The sequence below is a fragment of the Convolutriloba macropyga genome, chromosome 6 (genome assembly GCF_964194025.1).
Source record: "Convolutriloba macropyga chromosome 6, txConMacr16.3, whole genome shotgun sequence".
NCBI classification, from domain to species: Eukaryota; Metazoa; Xenacoelomorpha; order Acoela; family Convolutidae; genus Convolutriloba; species Convolutriloba macropyga.
The window spans coordinates 68,925,541-68,948,741 of record NC_134473.1 but is presented as its reverse complement, the minus strand read 5'-3'; the positions used below and the strand labels follow the sequence as shown (position 1 = coordinate 68,948,741).

Genomic DNA, 23,201 nt, shown 5'->3' with positions numbered 1-23,201 from the left:
AATAAAAGTTTGTTCCTAAGATGGTCTTGTTCGCTTAAATGTGGATTCTTTTTTAAAACGTCGGTTTTTTCAATCGGGCATAATAGTTGTTCCAAAGTGATGGTTACCAACGCAATAGTTCCATTGTTTTTATGGGTTCTATCGAAAATTAAGTTTTGGGTTAGCTTGCCTAGAAAAAAAAATCGTTCCTAAGTTGGTCTTGTTCGCTTGCTTGCCAACTTTTACCTTAAAACGTCGTTTTTTTAATCGCGTCTAACAATTGTTTAAATGTAACGATTAACAACGTAGTAGTTTCACTGTCTGTCTTATTTCTAACTCAGAAACAGTTTTGTTACTAGCTTTCCTAGAAAAAGGTTTGTTCCTAAGATGGTCTTGTTCACTTATTAGCCAATTTCATTTTTAAACGTCGTTTTTTAATCGGTCTCATAGTTGTTAAACTTAACAATTAACAGAGGGGTAGTTTCATTGTTTGTGTGGTTTCTAACTCAGAAACAATTTTTGGGTTAGCTTTCCTAGAAATCAAAAGTTCGTTACTAAGATGTTCTAGTTCGCATATTTGGAAATTCTTTTTAAAACGTCGTTTTTTCTTCAATAGGGCCCGATTGTTGTTTAAAAGTAACGAATACCCAAACAGTAGTTTCATTGTATTTGTTGTTCTAACGCAAAAATAAATTTTGGGCTCGCTTGCCAAGAAAAATGTCCGTTACTAAGGTGGTCTTGTTCGCTTACTTGCCAATGTTTTTTTAAAACGTCGTTTTTTAATTGGATCTCATAGTTGTTTAACGTAACGATTAACAGCGTAGTAGTTTCAACGTTTGTGTGGTTTCTAACTCAGAAGCAATTTGTGGGCTAGCTTTCCTAGAAAACAACAGTTCGTTCCTAAGATGTTCTTGTTTGCTTATTTGGAAATTCTTTTTTAAAACGTCGTTTTTTTCAATTGGGCCTGATGGTTGTTCAAAAGTAACGATTACCAACGCAGTAGTTCCATTGTTTGTGTGGGTTCTAACGCTAAATTAAGTTTTGGGCTGGCTTGCCTAGAAAATGTAGTTCCTAACGTGGTCTTGTTCACTTTGCCAATTTTATTTTGAAACATCGTTTATTTTCCAATCAGACCTGATAGTTGTTCAAACATAACGATTACCAGCGAGGTAGTTCCATTGTTTTTGTGGTTTCTAACGCAAAAGCAAGTTTTGGGCTAGCTTGCCTCGAAAAAAAGTTTGTTCCTAAGATGATCTTAATCACTTTTTTGCAATTTTGTTATTAAAACGACTTTTTTTCCCATTTGGTCTCACAGTTGTTCAAAAGTAACAATTACCAACGTAGTAGTTCTATTGTTTGTGTGGTTTCAAAAGCAAAAACAATTTTTGAACTAGCTTGCTTAAAATAATTTTGTTTTTAAGATGGTCGGGTTCGGTTATTTGCAAATTCTGTTTTTAAGCGTAGTTTTGTAATTGGGTCTCATAGTTTTTCAAAAGTAATGATTACCAACGTTGTAGATCCATTGTTAGTGTGAATATCAAAGCAAAAACAATTTTTGGACTGGCTTGCCTAAATTAATTTTGTTCCTAAGATGGTCTGGTTCGCTTATTTGCGAATTTTATTTTTAAACGTAGTTTTTCAATCGCGTCCAATAGTTGTTCAAAAATAGTGATTACCAACGTAGTAGATCCATTTTTAGTGTGAGTTCAAAAGCAAAAACATAATTTTTTGACTAGCTTGCCTAGAAAAAAATGTTCCTTAGATGGTCTTGTTCGCCTATTTGAAATTTTTGTTTTAAAACGTCGTTTTTAATCAGGTCTCATAGTTGTTCAAACGTAACGATTACCAACCTTTTATATTGATTGTTAGTTTGAGGTCTAACGCAAAAACAACTTTGGACTAGCTTGCCTTGAAAAAAAAGTTCCTTAGATAGTCTTGTTCGCTTATTTGAGAACTTTATTTTAAAACGTCGTTTTTTAATCGGGTCTCATAGATGTTCAATCGTAACAATTACCAACCTATTATATTGATTGTTAGTTTGAGGTCTAACGCAAAAACAATTTTTGGACTAGATTGCCTTAAAAAAAGTTCCTTAGATAGTCTTGTTTGCTTTTTTGAGAATTTTATTTTAATACGTCGTTTTTTAATCGGGTCTCATAGTTGTTCAAACGTAACGATTACCAACGTAGTCTTGCCATTGTTAGTGTGATTTCTGGCGCAAAAAACCTTTTTTGAAGTAGCTTGCCTGGAAAAAAGTTCGTTCTTAAGATGGTCTTGTTCGCTTATTTGCGAATTTATTTTACAGCGTTGTTTTTTCACTCGGGTCCTCAAGTTGATCAAACGTAATTTTTTGTGTGGGTTCTAACGCAAAAACTAGTTTTTAGCTGGCTTGCCTAGAAATAAAGTTCATTCCTAAGATGGTCTTACTCGCTTAATTGCGAATTTTTTTTGAAACTTTGGTTTTTTAGTCGTGTCTCATTGTAGTTCAAACGTAACGATTACCAGCGTAATAGTTCTTTTGTTTGTATGAATTGTAACGCAAAAACAATTTTTGGACTGGCTTGCCTGAATTAATTTTGTTCCTAAGAGGGTCTGGTTCGCTTATTTGCAAATTTTATTTGTAAACGTAAATTTTTAATCGCGTCAAATAGTTGTTCAAAATTAATGATTACCAACGTGGTAGATCCATTTTTAGTGTGAATATCAAAGCAAAAACAATTTTTGGACTGGCTTGCCTAAATTAATTTTGTTCCTAAGATGGTCTGGTTCGCTTATTTGCGAATTTTATTTTTAAACGTAGTTTTTCAATCGCGTCCAATAGTTGTTCAAAAATAGTGATTACCAACGTAGTAGATCCATTTTTAGTGTGAGTTCAAAAGCAAAAACATAATTTTTTGACTAGCTTGCCTAGAAAAAAATGTTCCTTAGATGGTCTTGTTCGCCTATTTGAAATTTTTGTTTTAAAACGTCGTTTTTAATCAGGTCTCATAGTTGTTCAAACGTAACGATTACCAACCTTTTATATTGATTGTTAGTTTGAGGTCTAACGCAAAAACAACTTTGGACTAGCTTGCCTTGAAAAAAAGTTCCTTAGATAGTCTTGTTCGCTTATTTGAGAACTTTATTTTAAAACGTCGTTTTTTAATCGGGTCTCATAGTTGTTCAATCGTAACAATTACCAACCTATTATATTGATTGTTAGTTTGAGGTCTAACGCAAAAACAACTTTGGACTAGCTTGCCTTGAAAAAAAGTTCCTTAGATAGTCTTGTTCGCTTATTTGAGAACTTTATTTTAAAACGTCGTTTTTTAATCGGGTCTCATAGTTGTTCAATCGTAACAATTACCAACCTATTATATTGATTGTTAGTTTGAGGTCTAACGCAAAAACAATTTTTGGACTAGCTTGCCTTAAAAAAAGTTCCTTAGATAGTCTTGTTTGCTTTTTTGGGAATTTTATTTTAATACGTCGTTTTTTAATCGGGTCTCATAGTTGTTCAAACGTAACGATTACTAACGTAGTCTTGCCATTGTTAGTGTGATTTCTAGCGCCAAAAACCTTTTTTGAAGTAGCTTGCTTAAAACAATTTTGTTCCTTAGATCATCTTGTTCGCTTATTTGCGGATTTATTTTACAACGTTGTTTTTTCAATTGCGTCCCATAGTTGATGAAACATAACTATTACCAACGTAGTAGCAACATTTTTTGTGTGGGTTCTAACGCAAAAACTAGTTTTTAGCTGGCTCGCCTAGAACGAAATTTCGTTCCAAAGGTGTTCTTACTCGGCTATTTGCTAATTTTAACTTGAATCTTTGGTTTTTTAGTCGTGTCTCATTGTAGTTCAAACGTAACGATTATCATTGTAATAGTTCATTTGTTTGTATGAATCGTAACGCAAAAACAATTTTTGGACTGCCGTGACTAAATTAATTTTGTTCCTAGGATGGTCTGGTTCGCTTATTTGCGAATTTTATTTTTAAATGTATTTTTTTCATTTGCGTCCAATAGTTGTTCAAAATGATGATTACAAACGTAGTAGATCCATTTTTAGTGTGAGTTCAATCGCAAAAACAACTTTTGGACAAGTTTGCCTAGAGAAAAGTGTTCCTTACATGATCTTTTTCGCCTATTTGAAAATTTTATTTTGAAACGCCGTCTTTTTATTGGGTCTCATAGTTGTTCAAACGTAACGATTACCAACCTAGTATATTGATTGTTAGTGTGAGGTCTAACGCAAAAACAATTTTTGGACTAGCTTGCCTTGAAAAAAGTTCGTTCTTATTGCCTTGAATTTTATTTTAAAACGTCGTTTTTTAATCGGGTCTCATAGTTGTTCAAACGTAACGATTACCAACGTAGTCTTGCCATTGTTAGTGTGATTTCTAACGCAAAAACATTTTTTGAACTAGCTTGCCTGGAAAAAAGTTCGTTCTTAAGATGGTCTTGTTCGCTTATTTGCGAATTTATATTACAGCGTTGTTTTTTCAATTGGGTTCTTAAGTTGATCAAACGTAACTATTACCAACGTAGTAGCTAATTTTTTTGTGGGTTCTAACGCAAAAACTAGTTTTTAGCTGGTTTGCCTAGAAAGAAAGTTCGTTCCTAAGGTGGTCTTACTCGCTTAATTGCGAATTTTATTTTGAAACTTTGGTTTTTTAGTCGTGTCTCATTGTAGTTCAAACGTAACGATTACCAGCGTAATAGTTTATTTGTCTGTATGAATTGAAACGCAAAAACAATTTTTGGAATGGCTTGCCTGAATTAATTTTTTTCCTAAGAGGGTCCGGTTCGCTTATTTGCAAATTTTATTTTTGAACGTAAATTTTTAATCGCGTCTAATAGTTGTTCAAAATTAATGATTACCAACGTGGTAGATCCGTTCTTTGTGTGCGTTCAAACTCAAAAACAATTTTTGGACAAGTTTGCCTAGAAAAAAATGTTCTTTAGATAATCTGGTTCGCCTGTTAGAAATTTTTATTTTAAAACGTCGTTTTTTAATCGGTTCTCATAGTTGTTCAAACGTAACGATTACCAACGTAGTCCTGCCATTGTTTGTGTGGTTTCTAACGCAAAAACAATTTTTGAACTAGCTTGCTTAAAACAAATTTGTTCCTTAGATCATCTTGTTCGCTTATATGCGAATTTATTTTACAAAGTTGTTTTTTCGATTTCGTCCCATAGTTGATGAAACATAACTATTACCAACGTAGTAGCAATATTTTTTGTGTGGGTTCTAACGCAAAAACTAGTTTTTAGCTGGCTTGCCTAGAAAAAAATTTCGTTCCTAAGGTGGTCTTACTCGCTTAATTGCGAATTTTATTTTGAAACTTTGGTTTCTTAGACGTGTCTGATTGTAGTTCAAACGTAACGATTACCAGCGTAAAAGTTCATTTGTCTGTATGAATTGAAACGCAAAAACAATTTTTGGACTGGCTTGCCTGAATTAATTTTGTTCCTAAGAGGGTCCGGTTCGCTTATTTGCAAATTTTATTTTTAAACGTAAATTTTTAATCGCGTCTAATAGTTGTTCAAAATTAATGATTACCAACGTGGTAGATCCGTTTTTAGTGTGAGTTCAAACGCAAAAACAACTTTTGGACAAGTTTGCCTAGAAAAAAATGTTCTTTAGATAATCTGGTTCGCCTGTTAGAAGTTTTTATTTTAAAACGCCATTTTTTAATCGGGTCTCATTGTTGTTCAAACGTAACGATTACCAACCTATTATATTGATTGTTAGTGTGAGATCTTACCCAAAAACAATTTTTGGACTAGCATGCCTTGAAAAAATTGTTCCGTAGATAGTCTTGTTCGCTTATTTGAGAACTTTATTTTAAAACGTCATTTTTTAATCGGGTCTCATAGTTGTTCAAACGTAACGATTTCCAACGTAGTCCTGCCATTGTTTATGTGGTTTCTAACGCAAAAACAATTTTTGAACTAGCTTGTTTAAAACAAATTTGTTCCTTAGATCAACTTGTTCGCTTATTTGCGAATTTATTTTACAAAGTTGTTTTTTCGATTTCGTCCCATAGTTGATGAAACATAACTATTACCAACGTAGTAGCAACATTTTTTGTGTGGGTTCTAACGCAAAAACTAGTTTTTAGCTAGCTTGCCTAGAACGAAAGTGCGTTCCGAAGGTGTTCTTACTCGCTTATTTGCAAATTTTAATTTGAAACTTTGATTTTTTAGTCGTGTCTCTTTGTTGTTCAAGTGTAACGATTACCAGCGTAATAGTTCATTTGTTTGTATGAATTGTAACGCAAAAACAATTTTTGGACTGCCGTGACTAAATTAATTTTGTTCCTAGGATGGTCTGGTTCGCTTATTTGCAAATTTTATTTTGAAACGTAAATTTTTAATCGCGTCTAATAGTTGTTCAAAATTAATGATTACCAACGTGGTAGATCCGTTTTTAGTGTGAGTTCAAACGCAAAAACAACTTTTGGACAAGTTTGCCTAGAAAAAAATGTTCTTTAGATAATCTGGTTCGCCTGTTAGAAATTTTTATTTTAAAACGCCATTTTTAATCGGGTCTCATTGTTGTTCAAACGTAACGATTACCAGCGTAATAGTTCATTTGTTTGTATGAATTGCAACGCAAAAACAATTTTTGGACTGGCTTGCCTGAATTAATTTTGTTCCTAAGATGGTCTAGTTCGCTTAATTGCAAATTTTTTTTTAAATGTAGTTTTTTAATTTGCGTCCAATAGTTGTTCAAAATGATGATTACAAACTTAGTAGATCCATTTTTAGTGTGAGCCCAAACACAAAAACAACTTTTGGACAAGTTTGCCTAGAGAAAAATGTTCCTTAGATGATCTTGTTCGCCTATTTAAAATTTTTATTTTGAACCGCCGTCTTTTTATCGGGTCTCATAGTTGTTCAAACGTAACGATTACCAACCTAGTATATTGATTGTTAGTGTGAAGTCTAACGCAAAAACAATTTTTAAACTAGCTTGCCTTGAAAAAAATTGTTCCTTAGATAGTCTTGTTCGCTGATTTGAGAACCTTTTTTTAAAACGTCTTTTTCGAATCGCGTCCCATAGTTGATCAAACATAACTAATACCAACGTAGTAGCTACATTTTTTTGTGGGTTCTTACGCAAAAGCTAGCTTTTAGCTGGCTGGCCTAGAAAGAAAGTTCGTTCCTAAGATGGTCTTACTCGCTTAATTTCGAATTTTATTTTGAAACGTCAGTTTTTTAATCGCTTTTCATTGTAGTTCAAACGTAACCATTACCAAAATAATAGTTTAATTGTTCCTATGATTTCTAACGCAGAAACAATTTTTGGACTCGTTTGCCTAAAATAATTTTGTTTTTAAGATGGTCGGGTTCGGTTATTTGCAAATTCTGTTTTTAAGCGTAGTTTTGTATTTGGGTCTCATAGTTTTTCAAAAGTAATGATTACCATTGTTGTAGATCCATTGTTAGTGTGAATATCAACGCAAAAACAATTTTTGGAATGACTTGCCTTAATTAATTTTGTTCCTAAGACGGTCTGGTTCGCTTATTTGCGAATTTTATTTTTAAATGTAGTTTTTTCATTTGCGTCCAATAGTTGTTCAACAATGATGATTACAAACGTAGTAGATCCATTTTTAGTGTGAGTTCAAACGCAAAAACAAGTTTTGGACAAGTTTGCCTAGAGAAAAATGTTCCTTAGATGATCTTGTTCGCCTATTTGAAATCTTTATTTTGAAACACCATCTTTTTATCGGGTCTCATAGTTGTTCAAACGTAACGATTACCAACCTAGTGTATTGATTGTTAGTGTGAGGTCTAACGCAAAAACAATTTTTGGACTAGCTTGCCTTGAAAAAAATTGTTCCTTAGATAGTCTTGTTCGCTTATTTGAGAACTTTATTTTAAAACGTCATTTTTAATCGGGTCTCATAGTTGTTCAAACGTAACGATTTCCAACCTATTATATTGATTGTTAGTGTGAGGTCTAAACCAAAAACAATTTTTGGACTAGCTTGCCTTGAAAAAATTGTTCCGTAGATAGTTTTGTTCGCTTATTTGAGAACTTTATTTTAAAACGTCATTTTTTAATCGGTTCTCATAGTTGTTCAAACGTAACGATTTCCAACGTAGTCCTGCCATTGTTTGTGTGGTTTCTAACGCAAAAACAATTTTTGAACTAGCTTGCTTAAAACAAATTTGTTCCTTAGATCATCTTGTTCGCTTATTTGCGAATTTATTTTACAACGTTGTTTTTTTCAATGTCGTCCCATAGTTGATGAAATATAACTTTTACCAACGTAGTAGCAACATTTTTTGTGTGGGTTCTAACGCAAAAAATAGTTTTTAGCTGGCTTGCCTAGAACGAAAGTGCGTTCCGAAGGTGTTCTTACTCGCTTATTTGCAAATTTTAATTGGAAACTTTGGTTTTTTAGTCGTGTCTCTTTGTTGTTCAAGTGTAACGATTACCAGCGTAATAGATTATTTGTTTGTATGAATTGCAACGCAAAAACAACTTTGGACAAGTTTGCCTAGAGAAAAATGTTCCTTAAATGATCTTGTTCGCCTATTTAAAATTTTTATTTTGAACCGCCGTCTTTTTATCGGGTCTCATAGTTGTTCAAACGTAACGATTACCAACCTAGTATATTGATTGTTAGTGTGAGGTCTAACGCAAAAACAATTTTTGGACTAGCTTGCCTTGAAAAAAATTGTACCTTAGATAGTCTTGTTCGCTTATTTGAGAACCTTTTTTTAAAACGTCGTTTTTGAATCGCGTCCCATAGTTGATCAAACATAACTATTACCAACGTAGTAGCTACATTTTTTTGTGGGTTCTTACGCAAAAGCTAGCTTTTAGCTGGCTGGCCTAGAAAGAAAGTTTGTTCCTAAGGTGGTCTTACTCGCTTAATTGCAAATTTTATTTTGAAACGTCGGTTTTTTAATCGCTTTTCATTGTAGTTCAATTGTAGCCATTACCAAAATAATAGTTCAATTGTTCCTATGATTTCTAACGCAGAAACAATTTTTGGACTCGCTTGCCTAAAATAATTTTGTTTTTAAGATGGTCGGGTTCGGTTATTTGCAAATACTGTTTTTAAGTGTAGTTTTGTATTTGGGTCTCATAGTTTTTCAAAAGTAATGATTACCAACGTTGTAGATCCATTGTTAGTGTGAATATCAACGCAAAAACAATTTTTGGACTGGCTTGCCTAAAGTAATTTTTTTCCTAAGACGGTCTGGTTCGCTTATTTGCGAATTTTATTTTTAAATGTAGTTTTTTCATTTGCGTCCAATAGTTGTTCAACAATGATGATTACAAACGTAGTAGATCCATTTTTAGTGTAAGTTCAAACGCAAAAACAACTTTTGGACAAGTTTGCCTAGAGAAAAATGTTCCTTAGATGATCTTGTTCGCCTATTTGAAATCTTTATTTTGAAACACCATCTTTTTATCGGGTCTCATAGTTGTTCAAACGTAACGATTACCAACCTAGTGTATTGATTGTTAGTGTGAGGTCTAACGCAAAAACAATTTTTGGACTAGCTTGCCTTGAAAAAAATTGTTCCTTAGATAGTCTTGTTCGCTTATTTGAGAACTTTATTTTAAAACGTCATTTTTAATCGGGTCTCATAGTTGTTCAAACGTAACGATTTCCAACCTATTATATTGATTGTTAGTGTGAGGTCTAACGCAAAAACAATTTTTGGACTAGCTTGCCTTGAAAAAATTGTTTCGTAGATAGTCTTGTTCGCTTATTTGAGAACTTTATTTTAAAACGTCATATTTTAATCGGGTCTCATAGTTGTTCAAACGTAACGATTTCCAACGTAGTCCTGCCATTGTTTGTGTGGTTTCTAATGCAAAAAAAAAACTTTTTGAACTAGCTTGCTTAAAACAAATTTGTTCTTAAGATCATCTTGTTCGCTTATTTGCAAATTTATTTTACAACGTTATTTTTTGAATCGCCTCCCGTAGTTGATCAAACATAACTATTACCAACGTAGTAGCTACATTTTTTGTGTGGGTTCTTAAGCAAAAACTAGCTTTTAGCTGGCTTGCCTAGAAACAAAATTCGTTCCTAAAGTGGTCTTACTCGCTTAATTGCGAATTTTCTTTTGAAACGTCGGTTTTTTAATCGCTTCTCATTGTAGTTCAAACGTAACCATTACCAAAGTAATAGTTCAATTGTTTCTATGATTTCTAACGTAGTAGTTCCATTGTTTGTATGGTTTCAAAAGCAAAAACAATTTTTGAACTAGCTTGCTTAAAATAATTTTGTTGTTAAGATGGTCGGGTTCGGTTATTTGCAAATTCTGTTTTTAAGCGTAGTTTTGTAATTGGGTCGCATAATTTTTTCTAAAGTAATGATTACCAACGTTGTAGATTCATCGTTAGTGTGAATATCAACGCAAAAACAATTTTTAGACTAGATTGCCTAAAAAATTTTCCTTAGATGGTCTTGTTTGCCAATTTGAGATTTTTAGTTTGAAAAGTCGTTTCTTAATCGGGTCTCATAGTTGTTCAAATGTAGGGATTACCAACTTAGTATATTGATTGTTAGTGTGAGTTCTAACGCAAAACCATTATTTGGACTAGCTTGCCTTGAAAAAAATTGTTCCTTAGATAGTCTTTTTCGCTTATTTGTGAACTTTATTTTAAAACGCCGTTTTTTAATAGGGTCTCATAGTTGTTCAAACTTAACGATTACCAAAGTATTACTGCCATTTTTAGTTTGATTTCTTACACAAAATCATTTTTGGACTAGCTTGCCTGGAAAAAAAATTTTTCCTTAGATCATCTTGTTCGCTTATTTGAGAAATTATTTTCTAACCTCGTTTTTTTAATTGGGTCTCATAGTTGTTCAAACGTAACCTTCACCAACGTTATAATTCGGTTGTTTGTGTGGGTTCTAATGCAAATACAATTTTTGGACTAACCTGCTTGAAAAAATATCTCCTTCCTAAGATGGTCTTGTTTGCTTATTTACAATATTTTTTTAAAACAACGTTTTTGTTTCAATAGGGACCCATGGTTGCTCAAACGTAACGATTACCAACTTATGTAAATCCGTTGCTTATGTGGCTTCTAACGCAAAAACTTTTTTGTGCTGGCTTGCGTAGAAAAAAATCTTTCCTTAGATGATCTTGTTCGCGTATTTGCAAGTTTATTTTATAAAGTCGTTTTTAATCGGGTCTCATAGTTATTCAAACGTAAGCATTACCAACGTAATAGTTAGATTGTTTGCGTGGGTTCTAACGCAAAAACAAGTTCTTAGTTATTTTGCCTTAAAAAAATCGTTCCTAAGATGGTCTTACTCGCATATTTCAGATTTTTATAAACGTTGTTTCTTTAATCTCTCATTGTTGTTGAAACGTAACAATTATCAACGTAATAGTTCTATTTTTTGTGGATTCTAAAGCAAAAACATTTTTTGGACTACCTTGCTTAAAAAACTTCGTTCCTAAAATCATCTAGTTCACTTATTTGCAATTTTTTTTATCGGGTCCCAAAGTTGTTCAAATGTAACTATTACCAACGTAGTAGCTACACTTTTTGTGTGGTTTCTAACGCAAAAACTAGTTTTTAGCTGGTTTGCCTAGAAAAAATTTCGTTCCTAAGGTGTTCTTACTCGCTTATTTGCGAATTTGAATTTGAAACTTTGGTTTTTTAGTCGTGTCTCTTTGTTGTTCAAGTGTAACGATTACCAGCGTAATAGTTCATTTGTTTGTATGAATTGCAACGCAAAAACAATTTTTGGACAGGCTTGCCTAAATTAATTTTGTTCCTAAGATGGTCTGGTTCGCTTATTTGCGAATTTTTGTTTTAAACGTAGTTTTTTAATCGCGTCTAATAGTTGATCAAAAATAATGATTACCAACGTAGTAGATCCATTTTTAGTGTCAGTTCAAAAACAAAAACACAATTTTTGGACTAGCTTGCCTAGAAAAAAATGTTCCTTAGATGGTCTTGTTCTCCTATTTGAAATTTTTATTTTAAAACGTCGTTTTTAATCGGGTCTCATAGTTGTTCTAACGTAACGATTACCAACCTATTATATTGATTGTTAGTTCGAGGTCTAACGCAAAAACAGTTTTTGGACTAGCTTGCCTTGAAAAAAACGTTCCTTAGATAGCCTTATTCGCTTATCTGAGAACTTTTTTTAGAAACGTCGTTTTTTAATCGGGTCTCATAGTTGTTCTAACGTAACGGTTACCAACGTAGTCGTGCCATTGTTAGTGTGAGTTCTAGCGTCGAAACTTTCTTTGAACTAGCTTGCCTGGAAAAAGTTCGTTCCTAAGATGGTCTTGTTCGCTTATTTCCGGATATTATCTTAAAAAATCGATTAGTTTATTTGGTTCTCCTAGTTCTTCAAACTTAACAATTACTAAATTATTACTGTCATTATTTGTGTGGGTTCTAACGCATAAACAATTTCTGGACTAGCTTGTCGGGAAAAAAATTCATTCATGATGGTCTTGTTCACTTATAAGCGAAATTTTATTCAAAACATCGTTTTCGTTTCATTTGGGTCCCATAGTTCTTCAAACTTCGATTAGCAACTTAGTAATTTCGTTGCTTATGTGGCTTTCAACACAACAACATTTCTTGGGCTAGCTTGCTTAGAAAAAAATTCGTTCCTTATATGATCTTGTTCACGTATTTGCAAGTTTATTCTCTAACGTCGTAATTTCAATCGGGTCTTACAGCTGTTCAACCGTAACCATTACCAAAGTAGTACTTTGATTATTTGTGTGGTTTCTAGCGCAAAAACGATTTTTGAATTAGCTTGCCTGGAAAAAAAATTCGTTCCCAAAACGATTTTGTTCACTTATTTGCAGATATTATTTTTAAAATGCGTCTTTTTTTACTAGGGTCTCATATTTCTTCAAATGTAACGATTACCAAAGTATTCGTTCCATGTTAGCGTGAGCTCTAACTCAAAAACAATTTTTGGACTATCTTGTCCGGAAAAAAATTCTTTCCTAAGATGGTCTTGTTCGCTTATATGCGAATTTTAATTCAAAAAATCGTTTTGGTTTCAATCGGCTCCCATAGTTGTTCAAACGTAACGATTACCAACTTAGTAATTTCTTTGATTATGTGGCTTCTAACGCAAAAACCTTTCTTTGGCTAGGTTGCCTAGAAAAAAATTGGTTCCTTAGATGATCTTGTTCACGATGATCTTGTTCGGGTCTTATAGTTCTTCAAAAGTAAACATTACCAACGTAATACTTTGATTGTTTGTGTGGTTTTTGTGCAAATTTTTTTTTTGAATCAGCTTGCCTGGAAAAAAAATTCGTGTGCAAATTGATTTTGTTCACTTATTAGCAGATATTATTTTAAAAGTTCGTCTTTTTTAATTGGGTCTCATATTTCTTCAAATGTAACGAATACCAATGTATTCTTTTCATGTTAGCTTGAGTTCTAACTAAAAAAAATTTCTAGACTATCTTGTCGGAAAAAACTTTTTTCCTTACATGATCTTGTTCGCATATTTGTGAATTTATTTTCTAGCGTCGTTTTTTATCGGGTCTCATGGGTATTCAAACGTGACCCTTACCAACGTAATAGATCAATTATTTGTGTGGGTTCTAACGCAAAAATAATTTTCGAACTAGCTTGCCTGGAAAAAAGGTTAGTTCATATGATGGTTTTGTTCACTTATTTACGGATATTATTTTAAAAATTTGTCTTTTTTCAATTGGATGTCATAGTTGTTCAAAGGTAACAATGACAAAAGTATTAGTTCCAGTGTTTGTGTGGGTTCTAAACCAAAAAGAGTTTTTGTTCTAGCTTGCTTAGAAAAAATTCGTTCCTCAGATGGTCTTGTTCAATTAATTGCCAATTTTATTTTAAAACTCATTTTTATAATCAGGTCTCATGGTTTTTCAAACGTAACGATTACCAACGTAGTAGTTACGTTGTTTGTGTAGTTTCTAACTCAAAATCAACTTTGGGCTATGTTCCTTAGAAAAAATGTTTGTTCCTCATTCGATCTTGTTCGCTTATTTGCGAATTTTGTTTTTAAAGGTCGTTTTTCTTTCAATCGATCTCATACTAGTTGAAAGGTAACGATTACCAACGTAGTATGTGAATTGTTTGAGTGGATTGTAATGCAAAAACAGTTTTTGGGCTCGCTTGTCTTGTTCAAGTTTGATTTTATAACGTCGTTTTTCTTCAATCGGGCCTGATAGTTGTTCATACGTAAGGATTGCCAACTCAGTAGTTCCAATGTTTGTCTGATTTCTAACGCAGAAACAATTTTTGGGGATAGCTTGCCTTGAAAAAAAATTTTCTTAGATAGTCTTGTTCGCTTATTTGAGAATTTTGTTTTAAAATGTCGTTTTTTAAATCGGGTTTCATAGTTTTTTAAATCGGTTCACGTACCGATTAATAACGTAGTGGTTGCGCTGTTCGCGTGAGTTCTAACAAAAAAAACATTTTGGGACTAGCTTGCCTTGCAAAAAAAGTTCGTTCATAAGATTGTCTTGTTTGCTTATTTGCGACTTTCATTTTACAAGTCGTTTCTTTAGTCGGGTCTCATAGTAGTTCCAACGCAATGAATAGCAACCTAATAGTTACAATGTTTGTGTGGGTTCTAACGCAAAATCATGTTTTGCGCTAGCTTGCCTGGAAAAATTTTGTTCCTGAGATGGTCTTGTTCGCTTTGTTGCGAATTTTAATTTACAAGTAGTTTCTTGAGTCGGGACTCATAGTTGTTCAAACTTAACGATTACCAACTTAGTATTTCCATTGCTTGTGATGTTCCTTAGATAGTCTTGTCTGCTTTTTTTGCAACTTTCATTTTAAATGTTTGTTTTTTTTTGGTCTCATATTTATTCAAACGTAACAATTGCCAACGTAGTATTTCCGTTGTTTGTGTGGGTTCTAACGCAAAAACAGTTATTGGGCTAGCTTGCCTATAAGAATTTCATTCCTTAGATGATCTTGTGCGCTTATTTGCGAAATTGTTTTACAACGTGGATTTCAATCGGGTCTCGTAGTTTTTCAAACGTAAGGTTTACCAACGTAATAGTTACATTGTTTGCGTGGTTTCTAACGCAAAAACAACTCTGCGCTAGTTCGCTTAAAAAAAAGTTTGTTCCTGAGATGATCTCCTTTGCTTTTTTTAGTTTTATTTTTAAAAGAACGTCATTTTTTTCAATCGATTCTTATAGTTGTTCAAACTTAACGATTACCAACGTTGTATTTCCGTTTTTTGTGTGGATTCTAACGCAAAAATTTCTTTGGGCGAGCTTGCCTAAAAGAATTTGATTCATTTGCTTATCTTCTTTGGTTATTTGCGAATTTTATTTCAGACCGTCGTATTTCTTTCAATTGGATCTCAAAATTGTTCAATTGTAGCGTTTACCAACGTAGAAGTTACATTGTTTGAGGGTGTTCTAACGCAAAATCAACTTTGGGCTAGCTTGCTTAGGAAAAATTTTGTTCCTAAGATGACTTTGTTCAATTTCTTGCGAGTTTGCTTTTAAAACTTCGTCTTTTTTTCAACCGAGTCTCATGTTTGTTCAAACGTAACAATTACCAACGTACTATGTCCGTGACTTGCGTGGGCTGTAACACAAAACTATTTTTCGGCAAGCTTGCCTAATATAATTTGGTTCCTTAGATGATCCTGTTCGATAATTTGCGTATTTATTTTACAATGTTTTTTTTTCAATTGGGTCTCATAGTTGTTCAAACGTAACGATTACCAACTTGTGTAATTCCGTTGCTTTTGAGGCTTCTAACGCAGAAATTTTTTTGTGCTAGCTTGCCTGGAAAAAAATTTGATTCTAAGATTACTTTTTTCGCTCTTTTGCGAGTTTGATTTTAAAACGTCGTTTTTTGTCCAATCAAGTCTCATAGTGGTTCAAAGGTAAAATTTGCTCACGTAGTTTTTCCGTTATTTTTGTGGCTTCTAACGCAAAAAAATTTTTTGGGCGAGCTTGCCTGAAAGAATTTTGATCCTTAGATTATCTTGTTCGCTCATTTGCAACTTTAGTTTTAAATTTTCTTTTTTTTCAATCGGGTCAAGTAGTTGTTCAAACGTAACATTTACCAACGTAGTAGTTACATTGTTTGTGTGGGTTCTGACGCAAAAACAACTGTGGACTGGCTGGCTTAGAAAAAAAGTTTGTTCCTAAGAAGACTTTCTTGGATTTTCTGCGATTTTGTCTTTAAAAGGTTGTTTTTTTCAATCGAGTCTCATATTTGTTCAAACGTAACAATTACCAACGTAGTATTTCCGTTATTTGCGTAGATTGTAACGCAAAAACATTTATTGGGCATTTTGCCTAAAATAATTTGGTTCCTTAGATGATCTTGTTCGCTTATTTGAGAATTTTTTTACAACGTGATTTTTTTTCAAATTGGTCTCATTTTAGTTCAACTTAACGATTACCAACGGTAGTTGTTACGTTGTTTGTGTGAGCTCTAACGCCAAAACAACTTTGGGCTAGCTTGCATAGAAAAATAAGTTTGTTCCTAAGATGATCTTGTTTGCTTTTTTTTAGTTTGACATTAAAACGTCGTTTTCTTTCAATCGAGTCTCATAGTTGTTCAAACGTAACAACTACCAACGTGGTATTTTCGTTATTCAAAGCGGGATCTAACGCAGACACATTTTTGGGCGAGATTGCCTAAAAGAACTTGGTTCCTTAGATGATCTTGTTCGCTTATTTGCGAATTTATTTTGCAACGTGGTTTTATTCAATTGGGTCTCATAGTTGTTCAAACGTAACGAAAACCAACGTAGTAGATACATTGTGTGTCTTGGCTCTAACGCAAAAACAACCTTTGAACTAGCTTGCCCGGAAAAAATTTGTTCCTCAGATGGTCTTGTTGGCTTATGTGCAACTTTTGTCTTAAATTCCCATTTTTTCAGTCGGGTCAACTAGTTTTTCAAACGTAGCGATTACCAACGTATTAGTTCCATTGTCTGTGCGGGTTCTAACGCAAAAAAACCTTTGGACTAGCTTGCCTAAAGAAAAAATTGTCCCTTAGATGATCTTGTTCGCCAATTTGCGAATCTTACTTTAAAACGTCGTATTTCTTTCAATCGGCCTCATGAATATATAAACATAACAATTACCAACGTATTAGTTCCGTTGTTTGTTTGAGTTTTAAAGCAAAAACATTTTTTTGGGCTCGGTTGCCTAAAAGAATTTCGTTCCTTAGATGGTCTTGTTCGCTTATTTGCAAATTTATTTTAAACCTTGTTTTCTTTAATCGGGTCGCAAAGTTGTTTAAATGCGACGCTTACCAACTTAGTATTTTCATTTTCCGGTAGGTTCTAACGTAGAAACAATTTTTGGGCCAGCTGGCCTGAAGAATTTAATCCTTAGATGGTCTTGTTCACTTATTTGCAAAATTTATTTTAAAACGTCTTTTTTCATTTTGGTCTCATAGCTGTTCGAACGTAAAATTATACCAACGTAGTAGACATATTGTTCGTGTAGGTTCTAACGTAAAAACAGTTTTTGAATTGTTTAGAAAAAAGTTTGTTCCTAAGATGGTCTTGTTCGAATATTTGCGAATTTTATTTTAAGACATGGTTTCTTTTTCAATCGGGTCTCATAGTTGTTCAACGATTACCAACGCAGTAGCTCCATTGCTTGGGTGACTTCTAACGCAAAACCAATTTTTGGGCTAAGTTGCCTAGAAAAAATAATTCGTTCCTTAGATGGTCTTGTTCGCTTATTTGCAAATTTTTTTTAGAACGTCGCTTTTTTACATATCGGGTCTCATAGTTTTTCAAACCAACGGAAAGTCCCAAAAGTCGGTTTCTCAATTGAACTTGAAACATTTTTCCGACACGATTTTGCTTATAATGTCTGTTTGTTTTGTTTTGTTTTGTTTTGTTTTGTTTTGTCTTTGTTTTATTTTGTAGAGAGTTTTATAGCATAGGTCTGAACTGGTGATTTGCTCAAAGTGCTTAGCTATTTTATGTAACTCCCCCACTGCAGGTCCCCAGCCCCGAATGAAAAAGGAGGAGAGTATCAAAAAAAACAGAACTTACTGAAAAAACTCAAAAGTCAGTTTTATAACTAGACTTGAGAAATTTAGGTATTTCATCACTTCTCTTGCGTTCGAAGCCGTATCTGGTCAGAAACAATTGCGCTGCTAGCCATTTCCGATCAGACTCAATTGCGCTCGTAGCATTTCTGATTAGACCCAGATACGCTCGAAATGCTCTCTGATAGGAAAGCTTCGAGCGCAGGATTATTGATTATCCTGAGCTTGAAGCATTCCTGGCCCAGACCCAGTTGCACTCAAAGCATTCCTGGTCCAGATTCAGTTGCGTTCGAAGCCGTTTTTGATCAGACCTAAGCGCGCTCGGCAGTCTCTATGCGTTCGAAGTGTGATCGAATCAGCCTATGATCAGACCCAGTTGCGCTCGAAACGGTTTTCGATCAGACCCAGTTGCGCTCGAAATACTCTCTGATCGGAAGGCTTCAAGCGCAGGATTATCGATTATCCTGAGCTCAAAGCATTCCTAGCCCAGACCCAGTTGCGATCAAATCCGCCTATGATCTGACTCAAGTGCGCTCATCCACCCTTCCAGACCCTGTAATTTCGAGCGCAACTCAGCCTGGGCAGAGAAAGGTTTTCGACTCTGATTTTGGCGCGAATAAAACAGATGTTTGAGTTATACAAAGCATGACGGAAAACAATGAATAATATAGCTTCATTCTTGGTAAACAGAAGTGTTCTTAATGTAAATACGTGTCGTCTGAAATCTTGAAAATGAAAAAAATGGACTGGCCTATAGAGTGAAAAAATTCAACGAAAGCAAGATTTCACAGGGTGTCTTTCATCTCCATGAATTATCTGTCGAATATATAATGGATCTGTGCAACAGTAACCACGATCTTGACAACATGTTTAAGTTAAATAGAGCGGCAAAAAGAGGGAAATAACTGATCTTAATAGAAAATCAACTTTTAATTATAAACGCTAATTAACCATCAAAAACCTCAAACAAAGACATAAAACTTTTTCGCGGTTAGACTTTCTCTTTATTATTCCCAGTTGATTTTTAACAATTGGGAATATTGGGAATATGTTTTGACCGAAACTAGCACCTAGCTATGAATGAGACATACTCTATTGAGACAATCTGAAACAAATCATTGAAATTATTACAACAAGATTGTCATTTTGTCTGCCATAGAAATAACATCTGTTGCTCCTACTCTTTTAGTAAATACAATTTGAGTTAATCTTTTGACGGACTGTTCAGTTAGCAATGAAACCTTTTCTACCACAACCACAGTTGAAGTATCTTGATTATGATTTTGTTAATTTCTGGGTGAAGAATTTAGGTCTTCCCATTATTTTATACTTCCACCCCAAAGCTTTTCGTTCTTATAACGTATAGCCAGCCCCCCCCCCCCTTATTACCGTAATATATACCACAATGGTGCTCTAAAATTTCCTTTTGTACCTTGTACGGTTTTATTAGACGGATCACTCCTCATTTCACTCTGTACAAGAACCTAAAAACAGACGTCCGATTTGTCATTCCTTTTCATCCCCTTAGCCGTAGACCTACTTTTTTAAAATTTCACTGTGAAAAACTATGTGTTAACATATAACCCGGGTCGAGGTGTCACCGCGAAAAATCGCTAAAAGATGTAAGATTTGCAGTGAATTTGACCAAAAAGTGTGAGATTTGCGCTCAATAGGAGTTTTTTAATTATTGATCAAAACTCATTTTCAGATATCCCTTTTGTATGGGAAGTAAAAACAATAAGAATTTTTGACCAAGCTTCTCTCGAAAAGTCTTCATCTCTTTTCATTGGGAAATATGCTCATATCAGTTTTGAAAAATAGATTTTCAATGGGTCAAAGATTTGTTAAAGTCAAATTGGAATTGTAGCCAAAGTTGTTGCCGTTTTTACTGGAGGTTGAAAGCATTCAGATTTCTTTGTTTAATTTTTCTAAGAAGAAAGTCAGTTTTCGTCTCTTTTTATTTACTAGTGATAACTCAACTTTTAACGCATCAAGGTGTTGTTGGAATTGAACCAATTTCATAGTCAGGGATCCCTTATGTATGAGAAATTTAAAACACAAAGAGTCTCCGATCCAGTTTCCCTAGAACTAAATTAGGTTTTCGTTTGTTTTTTACTTTCGAAAAAGCATTTTAAAAATAGGTCTTTTTAATTAGGTCAAAACTTAAAACTAAAATTAGATCAAATTAAAACTAAAAGCTTAGCAGGTATGTCTGCAGCTGTTTCGCTTGTCATTGAAAAAAAAATCAGCTCGGGTTTCGGTTCAGGTAATGAAAAAGAAATGATGTTGCTTCGAAAACCCTTAGTTGTCGCAGAAAATTGCTAACTGCAACGTAAATGTTGAATAAGCCGAATGTTTGGGTCAAAAAATGAGACTAAAAACTCAGCAAATGTTTTGCAGCTGTCTGGATTGTCGTTGACAAAAAACAGTTTGCCCACTGGTTCAGGGGATATAGAAAAATGACGTTGCTTTGAAAACCCTTAGAAGTTGAAGAAAATTACTAACTGCAACGGAAACGATGAATAAACAAAATGTGTGGGTAATAAAATACGTAAAATAAAAGCTTAGGGATTATTTCTGTAGCTGTCTGAACTGTCCACAAAAACCAGCTGGGTTGCTGGTTCAGGTAATTTCGTAGCTTTGAAATAAATTTCACCACATTCTGATGGTAGTTTCGAAAAAGTTTATTTCATCGCTAAAATTGCAAATCCTACAAATATTTACCGCTAAATTCAATGTTTTCAAGGCATTCAACGCTAAAAGATGCGGGCGCTTTGCAACAAAAAAGTTTTTCCACCGCCATTCAAAGCTAATCTTACATTATTTTTCGATCAAACATCGACCCGGGAATGCTTGTTTTTGAACAGATGGATTTTATAACCTACAAGGACTTAAGTGTCACAGCCACTCAACGCAAAAATAAGTAGTGATTTCGGAAAACTTCTTAAGATAAGCAGTGAGTGCGTTGAATTTACATTAATCAGGCGGTGAATGCGATGAAAAAAGTTTATCGCTTGTGTACGGTGAAGTTACATAAATTCACCACTCAACTCAGCGGTGAATTTACAAAAACTTACCTCTTTGGAAAAAGTGTTCAAATCATGTGATATAAGCGGGGAGTGCGGTGAGATTACAGAGGGGGACAAAAACCAACCTCACCTCCACGTGGTGTCCCCTGGGGGTAGGTCATGTGCTGCGGCTCTCCGCTCACATGGTCGAGCTAACGAGGCACTGGTCTTCTAGTTTGTGGCGCAACTAGTCGTATCTCAGCCTTCAAACACCAAAGCAATGAGTACAATCAACCATGGCCCCGAGTCCCGGGTAAGGGGTGCTAAGAATCTCCCGAGGAACCAACTCAGAATTGCAACTTTAAACGTCAGAACACTGACCCAAGCCGGATCTTTAGAGGCTTTGAAAATGGATCTGGCGCAATACAAGTTGGATATTCTGGGAGTGCAGGAGACGAAATTGCAGGAGCAAGAAATTGATCTCGGAGACCACAAGCTCTACCTCTCTGACTCGTGGTTGTCTGGTGTAAAGTCGAGACAAGGAGGAGTGGGCGTTGCTGTAAAGAAGTCATTGATAAACAGCATCGTAGAACAAGTGGCTCTAAGTGAACGTATTTGCTACGTCAAGTTCGCGGCTCGGAGGAGAGCCAATCTAGCTGTTGTTGTCTGCTACGCACCTACGAATGAAGCTAGTCTCCAAGAGAAGGATTTGTTTTGGAGTCAACTTTCAGACCTGGTTTCCAGCTTCAAACATAGGGAGCGTATTTGTGTCATCGGTGACCTCAATGCAGAGCCTGGACACCAGTTGAATGACACCATGAGCTGCAGAGGCCCCTTTGGAATGGGTGAAGAAAATGAAAACTCGGAAAAGTTGTTATCATTTTGCACTTCGCACAAATTGCTCGTAGGTGGTACATGGTTCCAGCATCGACAAGTGCATCGGTACACCTACAACCCTCCCGATCCGAGTTGTCGAAAAAAGATGCTGGATCACATTCTGTTTGCAGAGAGATACAGAGGATGTCTGACGAATGTGAGGACCAGAAGAGGGAAAACCACAATTACCGATCATGAACTGGTCATTGCGGAAGTATTTATGAAACTTTTGTCTAAAAAGCCATGTTTCACGCCCAGAATCAGTTCTGCAAAGCTGCAAGATGAAACAACGCGTGACTTATTCACGCAGGAGGTCAAGTTACATCTTGATAAGAGCGGCAATTTCGAGAATACAGAGCAATCTTGGGACAATTTTCGAAAAGCCCTGAACCAAGCAGCAGTGAAATGCCTCCTTCCGGACAAGCGAGTGAACAAACCTTGGATTTCTCCAGATTCTCTGGAACTTATCCGGAAACGAGCTGATCTACAGTTGAAGAAACACAGCAGCGCGGTGGCGTTGTTAGAGTTCACAAACTGCTGTAAGGAAGTCAGAAAAACTCTACGTGCAGACAAACGGGCATGGCTTGAACGCAAAGGCCAAGAAGTGCAGAGCTTTGCGGACAGAGGCAACTTGAAGGAGGTTTTTGGGGCATCACAGCAGATTTGCCGAAACTGGAGTCCCCAGTTGACCAAATTAGTTTCAAGCACTGGCGTCAACTTACGGACGAAAGAGGAACGACTTGAACGCTGGACGGAACATTTTAGTCAACTCCTGAATCCCTCAACATCCAGTTGCAGTACGAGATTGGATCCCGAAGAAGCAGCTGAAAGCTTGTCGATTGACCTGAGCCCAATTCGATTGGAAGAAGTGCTTGAAGCTGTCCGCAGGTTGAAGAATGGCAAGGCAAGTGGATCCGATAACATTTCCTGTGAGATGTTGATAGCACACAAGGGTATTGTCGAGTGGCTCTGGGACATCATAGATAAGTGTTGGTTGACGGAAGTTCTGCCCGATGACTGGAAGGTAGCAGAAATTGTCCCATCATACAAGAGTAAAGGAAAGAGGTCAGAGTGTTCGAACCACCGAGGGATCTCTCTATTGTCAGTACCAGGCAAAGTGTTCGCTTCCGTTATTCTCAATCGATGCAAAGATTCAGTGGATCGCGTCTTAAGGGAAGAACAGTGCGGCTTCAGAAAAAGCAGAGGATGCGCCGATCAACTCTTTGCCCTGCGTCAAATAATAGAGAAATCAATGGCGTTTCAATTGGATATTAGCTTTTGTTTCATAGACTTTCGAGCGGCATTCGATTCTGTCGATCGTGAGCAGATGTACCAGATAATGAAACACTA

The 23,201-nt window shown here is 35.0% G+C and overlaps 1 protein-coding gene across 4 annotated transcripts in view; it reads right to left on the bottom strand.

Annotated features, from left to right (window-relative positions):
• The window catches only part of LOC142341160 (uncharacterized), a 59,968-nt gene that overhangs the window by 9,746 nt on the left and 27,021 nt on the right, over positions 1-23,201 (bottom strand). For 3 of the 4 annotated variants that reach the window (XM_075392057.1, XM_075392055.1, XM_075392056.1), the window contains exon 3: positions 19,059-19,072. In XM_075392057.1, the coding sequence (XP_075248172.1) occupies positions 19,059-19,072 (14 nt within the window). Of the gene's footprint in view, positions 1-19,037; positions 19,073-23,201 lie in introns of all 4 variants that reach the window. The other variant, XM_075392058.1, reaches the window with a different exon arrangement.